Here is a 16,917-nt window from a genome sequence, read left to right on the forward strand (position 1 = left end):
AACACATCACACAGGGAGAGGACAGCCGCATTAAGAAATTATTTGTTAACTGGGAAGAAAACCTTCCTTTCTACTGTTACCTGTTTCACGCTTCCTTCTTGTTATCATCAAACTTGGCACCACAGGTACAGCAGAACGTGGATCGTTCTAGTGAAGCCCACCTCTCCCGGGTCTCGGGGCAAATGTCAGCGCCCTGCCCCAGCAACCCTATATGAAACAGCCCCCAGCCCCCACTTCCTCAGCCCCCGTCCCTCCCCCTTTCTGATTTTTCTTTTCTCCACTGCCCTTGTTCACAGTTTGACAACCTCTCTGTCTTATTTATCTTTTCCCACCAGGGTAACCACTTTGATAGCAGACGTCGCTTCTCTCCTGGAGAGCCAGCAATGAGAATACTGCAGCCACTTACTAACACTTCCTACGTGAATCGCTGAAACAATGGATAACCGTGTAAAATGCTACCGTCTGCCATTCAACTTTCTCCACGAACTTGAACTTCAATTCTAAACGGCACACCCTGGGTCGGCCCTTTTTCTGACGTGCTTGCTGTGTTGGTTTTCTTAAGCATTTGCGTAAGCCAGCTTACAAGTCTTGTATGGTGAAGCTGGAGGCAGTAGAGAGAGAGGTATGGATAGACAAACAGGATGACTTGATCATGACGCACACCGCACCCTAACAGATGGTGAAGCCTCCTCTGAGGTTAGGAGGAGAGAAAATGAGCCAGACGGTATAACAACTACAATAAGTGGAGTAACTTTTACTCACAGAGTGGCCGACGTCTTCCCATCAGTTCAGTTCAGCCATCCTCTGTGCTGATTCCATCAAGTGATGCTTAGTATTTAAAAGGCCAGGGCCCTGGAAGCCCTCCTGGCTCCTCTGGCGGTCCCCACGGCCCCCATGCTCCACTGATTCGTGCCTTAGGCACTGAGGCTGCTTTTGAACACAGATGTGTCCAGACCCGTCCACACCATGCTCACTTTACTCGGGGATTCCTTTCATTGAAAGGAAAGGAATGAAGTTTCCGGCACTTCATTCTGGAAGGGGTGATGCACCTTCCTCAGGATCACGGCCCGGACATATGGAGCTCTTGCAGATACAATCAATCCCATAATAAGAGAAAGAGAACGGGACATCCCTAGTGGTCCAGGGGTTCAGGATCAGCCTGCCAGTGCAGGGGACACGGGTTCAACCCCTGGTCCAGGAAGATCCCAGGTGCCGCGGGGCAACTAAGCCCGCGAGTTGCAATGACTGAGCCTGCGTGCTCCAGAGCCTGTGCTCCGCAACAAGAGAATCGCCGCAGTGAGAAGCCCTCACACCAAAACTAGAGAACAGTCCCCGTTCACTGCAACTAGAGAAAGCCCAGCCGCAGCAACGAAGACCCAGCACAGCCAAAAATGAATAAATAAATAATTAAAAAAAAAAAAAAAGAATAAGAGAATGTATGAGACTAGATCAATTTCACTCCAAACTCCCCCTTGGGTAGGTCAAAGCCCTGAAAACCAAAGGGGGCAGGGGACAGAGGCTGTGTGGCAGTGTGAGGAGGCGTATTTAAGGACAAGGGGCGGGTCCTACCTGCTTCACGACCGTCACGGTGCCCGGCGCCATGGCGACCACCGAGGCGACAGCGGCAGCGTCGTGGGTCTCGCTGCCCAGCTCAATGATCTGCTGGAGGATGTTGACGGCCGTGGGGTCAAGTCGGTCACCTGAGCGGGAAGAAGCAAACAGGAGACAGTTATGTCCAAGGGCGGTGAAGGTCACTGAACGCAGAAGCAGCCCTTCCTAGAGGCCATGGCTGGGTGGTGCCTTCTCCAAGGATGCACGCGGTCTCAGTAAGCACTCATTGTGACCACAGAAACAAAGTGTGTGGTACGTCACAGCTCACAACACACTCCCTGTAAGAACATCTCCAACTCCACACAACCTGTGAGGAGCTGACACTGTGATGGTATATCCCCACTTTATAGATTAGCTGCTTCACTGCAAAAAATCGAAGAGACCTGCCTTGGGCCATCGAATCGGCTACATCACAAGGCTAGGGCTCAAGCCTGGACATCCTGAATCCAAACTTGTGGACACAGCGCTGCCTCTCAGAACAGAACTCCTGGGAAGCCCACCGCAGAGCTGGTTTCCCTCCAGCAGGGTGGCAGGCGGCCAGTGAGCGTGAGCCAGTTACACAGGATATGGGCAGGACACGCGAGGACGTCCCAGTCATCAAGTTGGTGGTCCGTCAGACATCTAAACCAACGGAAGTTCGAGGTTCTCTTTTACTCATCTCAGAAGCCTGGAATCGACATCATCAGGACAGCTACTTACTGAGGGCACCCTGCCTGCTCTCGCCATATGCTTGGCCATCTGCGACTCTCCTGAACACGCCACTCTGACCCCGATCGTTAATTCACCAGGAGGGAAATTACTGCCTGGTCTCCAGGTTAGCACAATAGTACGAAGTCTCCTCCAATGTCTACGTCCTCCTGGACAGCTTTCTGCGGGCCTTGTTCCAACGTGAATCATTAAGAGATGAGAGAAGGGCATTCACTGTGTTCTACACAGAGGGTAGGACACGGCATATGACTGAAGCAATGACGTGGGCATCTGCTCACCAGGCACAGGCCTAGCATCCCCTGCACACACCTCACACTCAGACACACACACTCCTGGGGGCAGGGGGGGTGCCTTGCAGCCAACCATCCTAAACAGCCAAACACTAAACAAAACACTGACCCTTAAAAAAATCACGGAAGTAAGATTCTAATTCTTCATCCGTTTCCTTTGTTAATGACCATTTATCAAGCCCCAAGTGTCAGCCAGGAACATGGTTCCCCGTGGGAACACAAAGACCTAATGCTGCTTCCCTGCTTCTCCTTCCGGGGCTCGCAGGTGACCGAGACAGACGGTAAGCCACTGTTTCCAGCCCCTGGTCAGTTCCATATCAGGGGGGCGACTAGGAGCTCTGCAGGACAGTCAGGTGGGCTCCCGGGAGGTGACACACAGCCTGAACCCTGAGGATGAAGATGCCATTGCTAGGAAAAGTGCTGGGCGGGAGAGGGGCAGACTCAGTTCGTGCTCAGACGTGCAGAGTCTGGCCCAGGCGGGCACAGCTCCGAGGTGGCCAGAGACGCGGTGCAGGCAAGCCAGGACCCAGAGCGGAGGCCCAGCTGCAGCGCCTGTGTCATTTCCTAACAGCCAGGAGGACACATGGAGAACCTGTCAAAGGAGAGAGGGAGTGTGGGAGCGAGGGAGTGTGTGTGTGGGGGGGCCTCAGCTGGCCTGGCCGGGCGTGAGCACTCGCTGAAGTCATTGCATGTGAGAGAAGGAAACGCGAGCAGACATGGCGTCAGCTCTGGGGACGGCGCTGACAAGGGGACCCCAACACCCCGTCCTCAGGGCCTGCCGCTCTCAAAGGCTGCAGGTATCGCCCAAGTCACCCCAGCGCATCGGGCAGTGAGCACAGCGCCGGCCTCGGGTCTTCTCCAAAGAGAGCGGCCCACAGGACTGTTCTGTGCACCCTTCTTACCACCTGGGACTGAGGGAATAAGAGCTCGGTGAAAGGGTGAGCTCCTATCTCCTGTCACCGTCTGACTTCACCGCGCGCTTCCTCTAATCCCACCTGCCTGAGCTCTGCTCCCCCCATACACAGAGCGCTGCGGCACCTTGTATTAACTTGTCTTCTGTTCCTGTTTTTTAAAGAGCATTAAGAATAAGTGTTCTCAGCTCAATGCTCCAATTGTCAGTAGGCCGGCACAGTGGGTTTGTTTTTTAAATTGATCTAACATTGGACAATGATGACATCTGACATGAAGATCCTGATTTGGGGCTTTTCAGAAGAACTGGGCAGCAGACAGTCCTGGGCCCACAGATCCGTAAGGGGCCATCAGGAAGGCCGGCAGACTGGCCCTCAGTCTCAGCCACGCCCCCTGTCTGCCTCCTGTAGACCCTGGAACAAGCCCCCCGGAACAGATGACTCCGAGGGAGCCTGAGGCAGGGATGGTGCGCCAACAAGAAGTTAGGAGACCTAGATTCCAAGACCAGCTCCAACACCCAAGTAGTGGGTGACCCTCAGCCAACCATTTACAAGGAGGAAGTCTCCTGCCTCTTGTGAAGTGAGGACTATAAGACCTGTCTTCCCACACGCTGCTCAGAGCCATGATGAGTCTACGGCCATACCACCATGAACGCGCCCGATCTCGTCTGATCTCAGAAGCTAAGCAGGGTTGGGCCTGGATAGCACTTGGAAGGGAGAGACGTGACGATACGCGTGGACATCCGGCAACACCATTTGGCGGCACCACTTCGCCTGCAGCTCTGTTCTAGAACACTCTGCAAGAGACCTCTACCTCCCAGCCTGACAACTGGACCGCTCCTGACGGCACAATGCAGCTGAAGTAGATCAACTGACGGACATCACTCATTCACAAGCTCACTCATTCATTCAGCCTGTCAAAGGCCAGCTCTAAGGTGTCGGGAGGCGGGGCGCACTCTCACCACTCTCCGAGGTGTATCTCAGGTCCTGCAGGGCGGCCACGGCTGCCTGTGTGCCCTGAACGTCCTCTTCAGCTTCTGCGATGTGCAGGTACTGGGTGGAGGGCTCCTCGGGAGTTTCTGTTGTTGGCTAAATGAAAACACAAAATCATCGATGGGACCGTCTAGAAGATCCCCTAGAAGGTCCCCAGAAGCCCCAGAATAACGGATTCAGACAAAACAAACACACCAGCAATGTGTCTGCAGCAGCTCATTTGCCTGGCACCCCTGAGAAACCAGCGCTCCGATAAAAACCCATTTCCCAAAGAGGAAACTTCTCTGTGCCACGTGCCGAGACTTTAAAAACCAGCTTTGGAGGAAAGCTTCCTGCGACACGTTCTTGCCGCAGGGAACAGAGGATGTTGTTCACAATGAGAGATGAGACACGCACAGGGAGACTCTCCTGTGTGCTCTGCTCCTCCCACTGCCACCAACACTGCTCTGATCCCCTGTGCCGGGGGCCCCCCGCCACGAGGTCATGAGGCAGGCACAGCCATGCTGGCCGTGGATGGGAGGAGAGGACCGGTCACCACACAACATCTGGCCAGCTTAGAGCACGGGTCTCGGCACACAGCAAGACCTCAGCAGATCTCAGCTACTTGTGCAGCCTGCGGCTCATTTTACTTTTACAGGATGGATATGACAAATGCAACTGACCAGAGAAGATACACCTGTGCAGAATCAGGACCCCATGAGAGAAGGAGATGCTAAAGGGACATTTACAGAAATCTCACACCAATAAGGAGAAAACAGGTGGACATTTCACAAGAACTAGATATTCATAATCACCTCTTCCTGGCACTGGAAGGCAGGCAAGCATGAATGTCACCAAAAAAGAAGAACGAAAAGAAGATTTTACACACAATTTATAGGAGCCAAAGTTATCACACTCTGTAAGCACTTATCAGCTATTCACAAAGGCTCAGAATAGAATGTGGTTATTCTTTTATAGCCAAGTGGTCAAGTTCATTTAGTTCATTTCCAGCCTGACATTTAGTAGACACCCAATGAGTATCTGATGAATGCATAAAGGAACAGAAAGAAGCATGGCTCCTTATAAGTACCATTAGGCAACATTTTGGCCAACGTGGACTGGATCTCAGCCTGTGATGAACAGGAAGGGCGTGGTACAGCTCCCCCACTTTGGGGTACTTTCTGTAATAACCATCTGTGGGAAGGCGGTGCTTTACAGGCACTCCAGGGAGCCTGGCGACAGCCTGACTGCTAGAACAGGCAGCCTGTCACCACTCGGGGGCCACCCCTGGCCAGCTTCTTGGCTGCTCAACTGTCGCATTTCTGGAGTCTAGTGTGTGACTTTGTGTCAACTGTATGTGTAGAGTCACAGCTCTGCTGAAAGTGTCGAGATCTGTAAGAAGCCAGGTCTTCAGAGGAGAGGGGCATGACTGCACGAACAGAAGCACCAGCTGGCCAGAAGAGATGCTGCTTACATCAGGAACTGGCATTACGTGTCTATATCTTAACAGACAGCAAAGCCCTGCAAGTGTGGACTCAAAGCACCAGAGGACTGAGGGTTTCCGTAGACGGGCATGCGATGGTGATGTTGCTAACACCATCGCTGCCGCCCCCAACCGCGGCGGCTGTTTACCGCGGACCTGCCGGGGACTCGACAGTAACCCTGGCATTTCACACATCCTGTATCCCAATCCTTTTGACCTCTTGGATGGCAGGAGTCTCACTGTAGATATCAGAACACAGCGGTCACAGAGGTTCAATAAACAATGGATCAAGGTCAAACTGTTTACAGGAAGAGCCAAGAAATCGCAAGGAAGTCTGTCGAAGTCCACATTCCTTAAATTTTCTTGGAGAAAGTGTCAAACATACACAAGACGGAGAAGCGAACCTCCATGCTCACATCACCACTTCAACAGTCATCACCTCGTGGCCAGTCCTGTTTTGCCGATGCCCCCACCACGGTCCACACAACTGCCCTTTGATTTTGAAGCAAATGCAGATGTCATATCAATTTAAATATTTCAGAAGGCACCTCTAAAAGATAAAACTCTTTCAAACCAGAACTACAACACCACCGTCACACTCAAAACACTTAACAGTGATTCCTGAATGTCTTCACATACCTCAGTGGTGTTCTAATTTCCCTGATTCATTTTTTCACAACTTAATCCTACAAGTCATACTTAAGTTACTGAAATCCATATATTAGAACCATCTGATAAAAGTCTCATAAGACTGGTGTTTATAGGCTCTCCTTCCACTCTGACTTTCTCCTCTGCTTATCATTTCACTGTGAAAAGTGGTCACTTGCCGTCAGCTTCCGACAGCCTGGCCTCTGCCATCTGCACCACCTGGGAATCACTGAGTGTGTTGCCCACCCACACTGTATTCCCCGTACACTGACAGACGCAGAAGCTTAATCAAGCAACCAGTTCCCTTTACGGCAGCAGGACTCCACGGTAAACTGTGTACTTCCATCAGGGGACACTCCGTGACTTGAGCGTCTCTGAGCGTCTGCTGTGTTGGCAGGAGGCTGACGGCCATTGCTAGACCCATGATGCCAGTGGAGGGTTGTAAAACAGAGGTCATGTAAATCTTCACTGGTTGGCTGGAATACTTCTACACAAAGAAATCTCTCTCCTCCAACCTTCAGTTATTTTGAGATATGGTTTGTTTAGATGAGGTAGAATAATTGTTCGACTCTGCGCCTTACCAAAATAAGGATTTTATTTATCAAAACAGAGTTGATTCACTATCACTCTGCAAAGGAAACTAAGGAGTTTTCTCCCAGGATTATTATAAACTCATGGATTTAAACACATTTGATGTGCTTCACTCCAGTCTGCAAATACTAACAACAGCCTTAGAGTAATACTATCAACCACTGCTGGTGGAATAACTGGAGAACAGTATGTTTTTTTGCCAGTTCCTTTCATGCCTAGGTTCTATTCCACTGGGGAGGAACAATCCAATTTCTATCTTAAAATCTCTTAAAATAGTTCTTCTCTATGTAGTTCTGCCATTGCTTTGACATACCATTTAGATCCTTGATCTCATTCAACTCTCACTTTTCAGGGCTTGCTTTTTGAAAGTTCGATTTTGTTTTTATTGTTATATAAAACCAGAGTCAAATCTTCACAGTGGGTCTGCTAAGACAAGTTTAGGTTCTCTTCTAACCCCTCCATCTCATTACGTCCCTGCCTGTTCTCCCTTTGATCCCCTCCCCCTTTTTATAACTACTTGATTTTGAAATAATTTCGCATTTACAAAAGAGTCCCAGATATAACACAGGATTCCCACACACCCTTCCCCTCCAGTTGACATCTGACGTAACCACGGTACAATAATTAAAACCAAGAAATGAACAGTGGATCAGTACCAATAACCAAACTACAAGCTCTGACCAGATTCCACTGGGGTCCTTTTATTGTTCCAGGATTTAATCCAAGATTCCACCGTGCATGGAGAGCTCCTGTCTCCAGGGTCTCCTCCAACTTCCAACAGTCCTCCAGACACTTCTGAGAAGAGCTGGTTAGGTATCTGACCGTCAACATCATTGCACTGTTTGGATACACCTGATGGTTTCTGGTGATTAGGTAGGGACCGAGGACTGTTGGAAAAGCACTATGAGGTGACGGACTTTCTGATCACATCACGTCATGGGGTACCTGATGTCACTCTGTCCTACTATCGAGAATTCTGACCTCGGTCGCATGGCTAAGGTGGTGTCAGCCAGGTGTCTGAACTGTGATGTTATTACTTTTCCCTTTATAACTCATAATTATTTAGGGGGAGATAATTTGAGGTTACATCAATATTCTATTTCTCCTCAAAACTTCTGTTGACTAATTCTGGCATTCATCAATAGATCTTGGTTACTTTAATTATTACTATGGTGCTCAAATGGTAATTTTCTATTTCCCTCATTCTTTCTAGATTAATCAGAATTCTTCTGTAGGTAAGAACTGTTCCTTCTCCACTATTTATTCAATCATTTATCAGTATGGATGCAGAGATATTTACCCTATGTTTTGAGTGATTTTTTAATCCAATACTATCATGATTTACCTTGTTACTCAAATTGTTCCAGTTTGGAGCCGTTAGGAATTCTCTAGCGGATTCCCTGTTAGCTCAGCTGGTAAAGAATCTGCCTGCAATGCAGGAGACCTTGGTTCGATTCTTGGGTCAGGAAGACCTGCTGGAGAATGGATAGGATACCCACCCCAGTATTCTTGGGCTTCCCTAGTGGCTCAGCTGGTAAAGAATCCAGCTGCAATGCGGGAGACCTGGGTTTGATCCCTGGTTTGGGAAGATCCCCTGGAGAAGGGAAAGGCTAGGAACTCTCTGGGTTGTCTCCTGTGTCATTTTGACACGTTTCTGTTTTACTTTTGTGGAGCACATGATTGTTACTTTCTAAAACTACAAAATGCTTCAGGATCACCTTACGTAATTTCTGCCTCTGCCCTGAAGTCAACCACTTTTTCCAAGGGACCCTGGTCCTCTTCTCGGAGAATCCTGTTAGAAACCAAGACCTGGAAACTAGGCACGCTCATTGCCAGTTGGGGTCACTGTTTCTAGGCTCCCTAAGCACAAAAAGCTAAGAAATACATGCATGTATACTAACCATGTATACACATATATCTGGAATTATTTCTGCATCAATCTATTGGTGTACACACATACACACACACACACAATCTTCACATTCTACATTAATAGAGTTGTAATAAACAGCCTTGTGTGGATACCTTCCCTCATTTTTGTGAGTATAGCCTTGGGACAGTTTTCTAACGGTGGGATTGTTTAGTTAATGGAAAAAGAAGCGCATATGTAATTTCAGTAGATATTGCTAGATTCCCCTTCATAAAGGTCACACTGTTTTGCACTCCCACCAGCAATGTATGAGAATGCCTATTTACTCAGCCTCTCCAGCAGAGATGATGTCTAACTTGTGGATTCTTGCCAGTCAAATAGGTAAGAAATTCTGTCTGTCTAGTTTTAATTACATTTATTACATGTGAGGCTGATCATGCTTTCAGAGAGTCAAGGTCATTTACATTTCTTTTTCTTCATGCCTTTCTTATCTCTTGCATATTAGGCTGTTGATCTTTTTCATCAGTATTTCTAGAAGAAGCCTTTTACAACATTAAGATAGTCACCTTTTTTCTATCATACGACTGAAAATAGTTTTTTTGTCATTTTGCCCCTCTATGAGTTCTTTTACATAAAATTTTTAAAATGTTTTTCATGTGACTAATTTGTTTTCAATCTTTTTCCTAATTGAATCTGGATTTTGAGTTATAGTTAGGAAGTTCTCCACACTCTCAAGTTACAAATAGATTCATTTATGTTTTCTTCTGGTATTTGTAAAATATCTCTGTTTTCACATTTAAATCTCTGTTCTTTTGTTCTAGGTTCTCTCTCTATAAAAGCCATTGATTATTGTATATTGATGTTTTAATCTGCTGCTTATCATATGTAGTAGATTTTCATTCATTGTTAGATTTTCAAAAACATAATCCTGTATCTACAGAGATATTTCTTCTTCTCTGATTCTTATGCCTCTATTTACCCTACCTTGTCCAACATACCAGCTGAGGCCTCTCATGATGTTAAAAGACCAGACCCCCTAGGGCATCCTCATCTTGTTCCCAAATCTAATGAGAAACTTAAGATGCTGGCTTTTGAGCTGAAACACATATGTTTTTCATCTTAAAGACGGACGCATCAAATTCTGCTTTATTGACGGTTTTTAATCAGTGGATGTGGAATTTTGTCAAATGCCTTTTCTGCATCTATGAAGATGATCATTCAGTTTTCTCCCTAGTTCTGATACCATGATGGGTTATGTTAACAGATTAACACATTCCCTCCCCCTGGACAACCCTTCCCTTGCTTTCTGGAATAACCCCCACACGGTTGGTGGATTTGTTTCTAAGCCCTTACTCTAAACTGGAATAAACCCACTGGATACTCTGATATGACAGAAATGTCTCAGAAAGTGGTTCTCAGTTGAGGGTCATTTTGACTCCTGGGGAGCACTGGCAGCGTCTGTGCTTTCTGTCTGGCTTTCACAAACGGCTGTGCTAGTGGATCCTGGTGGGCAGAGGTCAAGGATGCTACTAAACATTCTAAAATGAGGAGTGCAGCCCTCTACAACAAAGAATTGTCCAGATCATAACTTCAGCAGCACTGAGTTTGAGAAACTCCATCTCAGGTAAACTCTAACTTGGTAGTGACCCCTGGTACCTGAAAAGAGAAACAGCTACTGGCTTACAAAATACAGCTACTGGCTTTTATAGAATTCAGCCAGGAGCTGGTTCCAACATCTGGTTGGAAAACAAAAGTGACAGGGAGGAGCAGTTGCCTTCAGCTGAGGGAGACGAGGACCTAAAATCAGCAAGCGGGGCCCTTCTCTGCTCTCTGGGTGGGGACCAACAATATATACCCTGTCGTGCATTTTTCTTTCAGATGCAGTTTCTGAAACTGTGGATTCAAGATAACAGAAGTAAAAATATCAATGAGCCCGATGCAGACATTCATTCACAAACCAGTCTAAACACAACTCAGCGTAAGAAGTCACATGCATAGCCCGGACCTCACCATCAGATGGGAGACGGGGTTCGAAAAGATGTCCCAGTTTCCCACCAGAAAACCCATTGCTCCAAGGAACGGCACTGGGCTTGCCTGGTTTGTTGTCTGTGCTGAGCAAAGTCACGATCAAGACCAAGCTTTCAAATGTACCTCCCACTTGGGGTCCCCTTCGCTCTCCACCAGCTTCAGGCCGTGCTTGTTCTTCAGGTGCCTGTTGAACTCCCATTTGGTGCCGTAGACAAAGCTGCACACCGGGCACTTCAAACCCCCTGGAAGCACAGACACAGGTCAGAGCGCGCAGCCGTCTGTCCGAACGCCCCAGGCCTGAGAGAGGCGTCCGTCTGCAGTCTTGGCTTTCAACCCAAGCTTCCTTCACTAGTGAACAGAAGAGCAGCAGTTCAGTATGCTTTTCAGACTCAGAGCAGAGTTTTTAAAACTTAATGCATTTCTTTTCATTTATTGAATCAGAATTTGCAGAGAATCTAATACACATTTAATATTTTAGGTGACAGTCAAGATGAGTAATATTCCTTTGGCTGAGTGGATAAAGTGGCTTAAATCATTTTTTCACATTTTTATTTGAAAATAACAAATAATTTAGAAAGCAAAAAATAACTGAAGGACAATGGTTGCTTTTCTCAATCTCTTTTGTCCTAAAACACTAAGGCAGAGGGCCAGATGCTCAGTCTCCTTCATGTCAGAAGTGAAGCCAGGTATATAAATCCCCACTTGTATACCCCCATAAAGGACAAATGAAAAAGCTGGTCACATCCTTGAAATGTCACTATTTATTTAACTGATTAAATCTGACACATATTCCAGGAAGTACCTGCATGCTTTAATTAAGAGAATATAAAACTCTAGAATTAAAAAAAAAAAAAAAAAAACCAAAACTGAAAGTCATACAGAGACTACTTATCTAAGATTTTATCAGAAGCAGTAACTAAATTTGGAGCTGGACAAAAATCATTTGTTTATTTGTTCATCTGAAGCACAGTTGGTTTACAATGATTGCTGTCAGTTTCACCTAAGTGTTAGTACAGGGGAGTGACCGATCAGGACGTGCCTTCGGAAGCAGACTAGTCCCCGGGAGGCTAGCTGTAGTCAGTGGTGCTGCTGCATCCAATTCTTTGCGACCCCATCAACTGTAGCCCATCATCAGGCTCCTCTGTCCATGGGATGCTCCAGGCAAGAATACTGGAGTGGGTTGCCATTTCCTCCTCCAGGGGACCTTCCCAACCCAGGGACTGAACCCACATTTCCTGCGTTGGCACGGGGGTTCTTTATCATCTAAGCTGCACCAGAGAAGCTCGGCATCAGGCCTCTAACCTACCGAACGTTGAGCAGGCTAGAGTCAGGCCAAGTGCTATCAGCATCAGGCCTGCCCCCGAGGGGCCAGGGCAGTGAGATGGGAACAGAAGGCCTCTAACTGGTCTCCCACAGCCACTGTGGGTCTGCTCTCCACCCAGCACAACGACTGGTCTTAAAAACTCAGCTGAAATCACATCTCTCGTAGGTGTAAGCACCCCCACCTGCTTCCCTTCACAGCCAGAACAAAACCTTAGCTCCTTGCTGTGGCCTCTGACCCCGTGTGGCCGCGTCCCTGCCGCCCTCCCCAGCCCCGTCTCCTCCCCTTCTCCCCCACCCCTCTCCTTCTCTGCCTTCTGCATTTGCCGAGCTCTTTCACTCCTCCGGACACTGCGGCTGTCCACCTGTCCACTGACTCGGCCCCTGGTCTCTGCCAGATCTGTGTGCTCTCCTGGGCCCTCCCAGTGTCAGCATTTATCTGCTGCTCACTGGGGCCCTAAGGAAGGAGGGAGAGGAATTCTGTCCTGAAGACAGGCTGTCTTAACAAATTATACAAGAACCAGACAGATCTCACGGGACACATCGCAGAACTGAAGCATCTCTTGAATGCGGCTATGCTGTGCCAGCTCCCCGAATCAACGCCTCGTCAGTGCACCTTAGAGAGCACCGCCCTGTAACCAGGGCGGCTTGTCTATCACTTGAGGTGGTGGGCGGTTCCCCAGACGGCCACGGGCAGGAATGGCAGCCTGCCCAGGTGGCTGACGGCACAGTCCCTTGAGCCTCGGCCTCTCCACCCTGGGCCAGCACGGAGGAGCACGCAGATGCGACAGAGAGAGTGGCCAGAGTCAGCGCAGACAGCGGCCTGCGCGTGAGTGCTCAGTCGCTTCCGCTGTGTCCAACGCTTTGCGATGCTATGGACCACAGCCTGCCAGGCTCCTCTGTCCATAGCATTCTCCAGGCAAGAATAATGCCATGCCTTCCTCCAGGGAATCTTCCTGACCCAGGGCTCAAATAAACCTGTGTCTCTTTTGTCTCCTGCCTTGGCAGACAGTTTCTTTACCACTAGTGCCCACAGAGACTGGCAATGGTTACCAAATCCTGAGCTTCTAGAACATTCTACAGAAAAGGCAGCTTAGACAGTTGTTTTCTGAAACTCAAACATACTGCACTTTTTTAGGCAAAATCAAATGAGCTTGTTCTTTCTTGCCCAGAGGATAATTAAACTTAGTTCTTAATCTTCTTTGTTATTGCTTGTTCATCATCTAAAATGATGCATTTTCTTACAGTCATCTTTTAAAACCCTCCAAGGCATGAGAACCACCACCTTGTCTTTGGGTTAAGCTGACATTGCTTCTATAAAGACTTAAAATGTGGCAATGAACACAAACAAATTACTGAAGGTTAAATTTAGGCTTTAAAATGAAATTAAGGATTCCTTCTGGGCTATTCTTTAATGGAAACTAATTTAGGGAGAAAAAACATCTTTATATTATGGTTAAATTAAAATTAATATGAGAATGCCCCCATATCAATTAAAACTCCCACCTTTATCATGGTGGCTTTAATTAAAGAACAACAAATGGAAATATTTAATATAGATGGAAGGTGTAACTGTGCCAGGTAATTGACATCAAAACTGAGAAAAATTAATTTTCATTTCAATTCATTAAATGCTTAGGCAACACTTGGCAAAGGTCACGGGGAGACCTAATGAGTTTCCTTGCAGCCCTGATATTAAGTGCACCCCATAAAAACCACAACCCCCCCCCCCTGCAAGTTGCAATCTTCCTCACAAGGAAAGATGAACCAAGCCAAAGGACAGAATTTCAGGAGCAATTTGAAAACTCCATCATGGCATCTTTTGTTCTTTTTGGAATTCAATCTATTCTGGAGGAATTTCAAGTATTAAACTATTTTCACTCTTTTGCAGAGGCTGATGTTATTGAAAATTCAATTTCATTTTCAAAAATATAACTCCCAGAATGGCATGGACAGTCGGTTGGACAGTCAGGAGATCTGCACTTGTCACTTGGCTCATATGACTCAGAACCACTTCCTTGAATGCTTGGGTCTTGGGTTTTTGGGTTTTTTTTTTTCTATGAAGGCAAAAATGCTAAAGCTTATATCCTTATAAAAGGCGGTGTATTAAGTCAGAAGAGAAATATCATATGACATCCCTTATATGTGGAATCTAAAAGGAAATGATGCAAATGAACTTACAAAACAGAAACAGACTCATAGACTCAGAAAACAAGCTTATGGTGGCCAAGGGGAAGGGGCCGTTAGGGAGTCGGGATGACCATGGACACACGGCTACATTTTAAATGGATAGCCAACAGGACCTATTATATGGCACAGGGACCTCTGCTCAGCGCCATGTGGCAGCCTGGATGGGAGGGGGGTTGAGGGGAGGACAGATACACATATATGGATGGCCCAGTCCCTTGGCTGTTCACCTGTAACTACCACAACATTGTTAATCAGCTGTGCCCCAGTACAAAATAAAAAGCAAAAAAAAAAAAAAAAGAAGAAGAAGAAGATAGTGTGGGGCCAGCAGAATAACAGGCTCCCTAGAGATATTCATGTCCTAAACCCTAGAACATGTGAAAATGAAACCTCAGGTGGCGGAAAGGATCTCAGAGATAAGGATCAGGTAAGGGGCTGGAGATGGGGCGATTATCCTGCACCATCTGGACGGGCCCAATGTTATCACAAGGATCCTTCTCAGAGCAGGCAGGAGAGCAGACCCCAGCGCCATGACCTGACAAAGAAAGGCTACCGGCTTTGGAGATGGAGGAGAGGCAAAGCCAAGGACTGCAGACAGCCTCCAGAAGTTGGGAAAAGAAGGCATCCTGCTCTTGAGACTCCAGAAGGAATATCTGGGAACCTGACTTGAGCCCGTGACACCAGCTTGGGCTCCTTACCTTCAGAATGGCAAGATAATAAATCTGTGCTGTCTTAAACCACTACCAACTGTGTGGTCATTTGTTACAGCAGCAATAAGAACCTAATACAGATGCTCAAGGGTGACTGGACCAAATGCAGCTTAAGGATCCACGGAAAGTGAACATAGAGGACTTTTATTAACATGTGAAACATGAAGTCGGACTTGGGGAAATACTGCAGAGGGAAAACAAAGTGCATTTGACTTTGAGTCAGGCTGAATCAGAGCTTAACCAAGGTCTCCCTCATCCCTCTGGTCCTCCCATACACTTCTCAAAATCTTGGTGATCTGAGATCCTCTGGACAACCAGGGAAGGGCTGGAAAGAGAGAGAGAGGTCCCAGAGTCAGCCTTGGGTCAGGTTAGCAATCAGACCTGGAGGCAAAGAAGTAAGGCAAAGCAGACAGCTCCCGCATGTGTAACCTTTCAACACATCCTCGTGTGATCTCTTGTGACCAGCAACAAATGCAAACCAGTCCCCAACAGGACCACATCTCCTCTTCTTCCTCCTCCTCAACAAGTGCACAGTTGAGACTCACGTTAGAGGACACAGCCCACCCGTGGTGAGAAGCCAGATTCTGAATCAGGACCTGGCTCTGGCATGATGACCTGCACTGTGTAGCTGGGGTCCAGTCCTTTCTCCTCTCTGCACCTCCTCATTTTAAAATGGGAAAGATGATGCCAACCTCATGAGAGATAAGGCAACACAGAAAATAACGACCAACAGCACAGCATCACATCACTGGAAGCATCTTCCAGTGATGTATGGGATCTGAGCCCTAATAAAAACAATTTTAAAATAAAAATGTCCAAAAATCAAATAAAGGACTCTAGGTTAGCTGACGGTTTCTGGATTTTTTCTATACAATTTTCCCCGAATCTGGTGTGGAAGGGCTTCCCTGATAGCTCAATTGGTAAAGAATCTGCCTGCATTGCAGGAGACCCTGGTTCGATTCCTGGGTCGAGAAGATTCCCTAGAGAAGGGATAGACTACTCACTTCAGTATTCTTGGGCTTCCCTTGTGGCCTAGCTGGTAAAGAATCCACCTGCAATGTGGGAGACCTGGGTTCAATCCCTGGGTTGGCTGACAGTTTCTGGATTTTTTTCTATACTACTTTCCCTGAATGTGGTGTGAAAAAACTAAGAGATGAATGTACATCAAAGGTATGGATATACACGTTTACATTCTTAATATAACTGTTCAAAACAACACAAAGATTTCAGCAGATGCCACAAACAAGCCTTCTCTGGCCCTCTTCCTCATATCTTTTCTTATCTCATTTACCTACCCCCCTGCCCAATGACTCCTTAAAACAAGGGACCTGAGATAAGGTTCACCACCGGAGAGAAGCAGTGAACTTTTCTCCTGTAGCAACATGGGGCCTGTTAAAAGGAGTGCATACTTTGTGTTAGAAGATCAGAACACGGAAGAGCTGCCCAGGCTTCATCCCCAACCCAGAATGACAACAAATGCCACCACATCCCAGTGCCTCGCACAGTGTGGGGAACATGATGAGCTTAAGATACCCTGTGAAGAAGGCAATGGAATAGACACGATAAGGAATGTGAGCCATTTATCAGGCAC

General features: G+C 47.3%; 1 protein-coding gene across 5 annotated transcripts in view; it reads right to left on the reverse strand.

Annotated features, from left to right (window-relative positions):
- ZFAT (zinc finger and AT-hook domain containing) overlaps positions 1–16,917 on the reverse strand; it is a 144,499-nt gene that overhangs the window by 15,403 nt on the left and 112,179 nt on the right. For 4 of the 5 annotated variants that reach the window (XM_065902975.1, XM_065902976.1, XM_065902973.1 and 1 more), the window contains 3 exons: positions 11,233–11,351; positions 4,480–4,606; positions 1,570–1,700 (listed from right to left, as the gene is read on the reverse strand). In XM_065902975.1, the coding sequence (XP_065759047.1) occupies positions 1,570–1,700; positions 4,480–4,606; positions 11,233–11,351 (377 nt within the window). Of the gene's footprint in view, positions 1–1,569; positions 1,701–4,479; positions 4,607–11,232; positions 11,352–16,917 lie in introns of those variants that run through there. The other variant, XR_010658660.1, reaches the window with a different exon arrangement.

The sequence above is a fragment of the Muntiacus reevesi genome, chromosome 12 (assembly GCF_963930625.1).
Source record: "Muntiacus reevesi chromosome 12, mMunRee1.1, whole genome shotgun sequence".
NCBI lineage: Eukaryota > Metazoa > Chordata > Mammalia > Artiodactyla > Cervidae > Muntiacus > Muntiacus reevesi.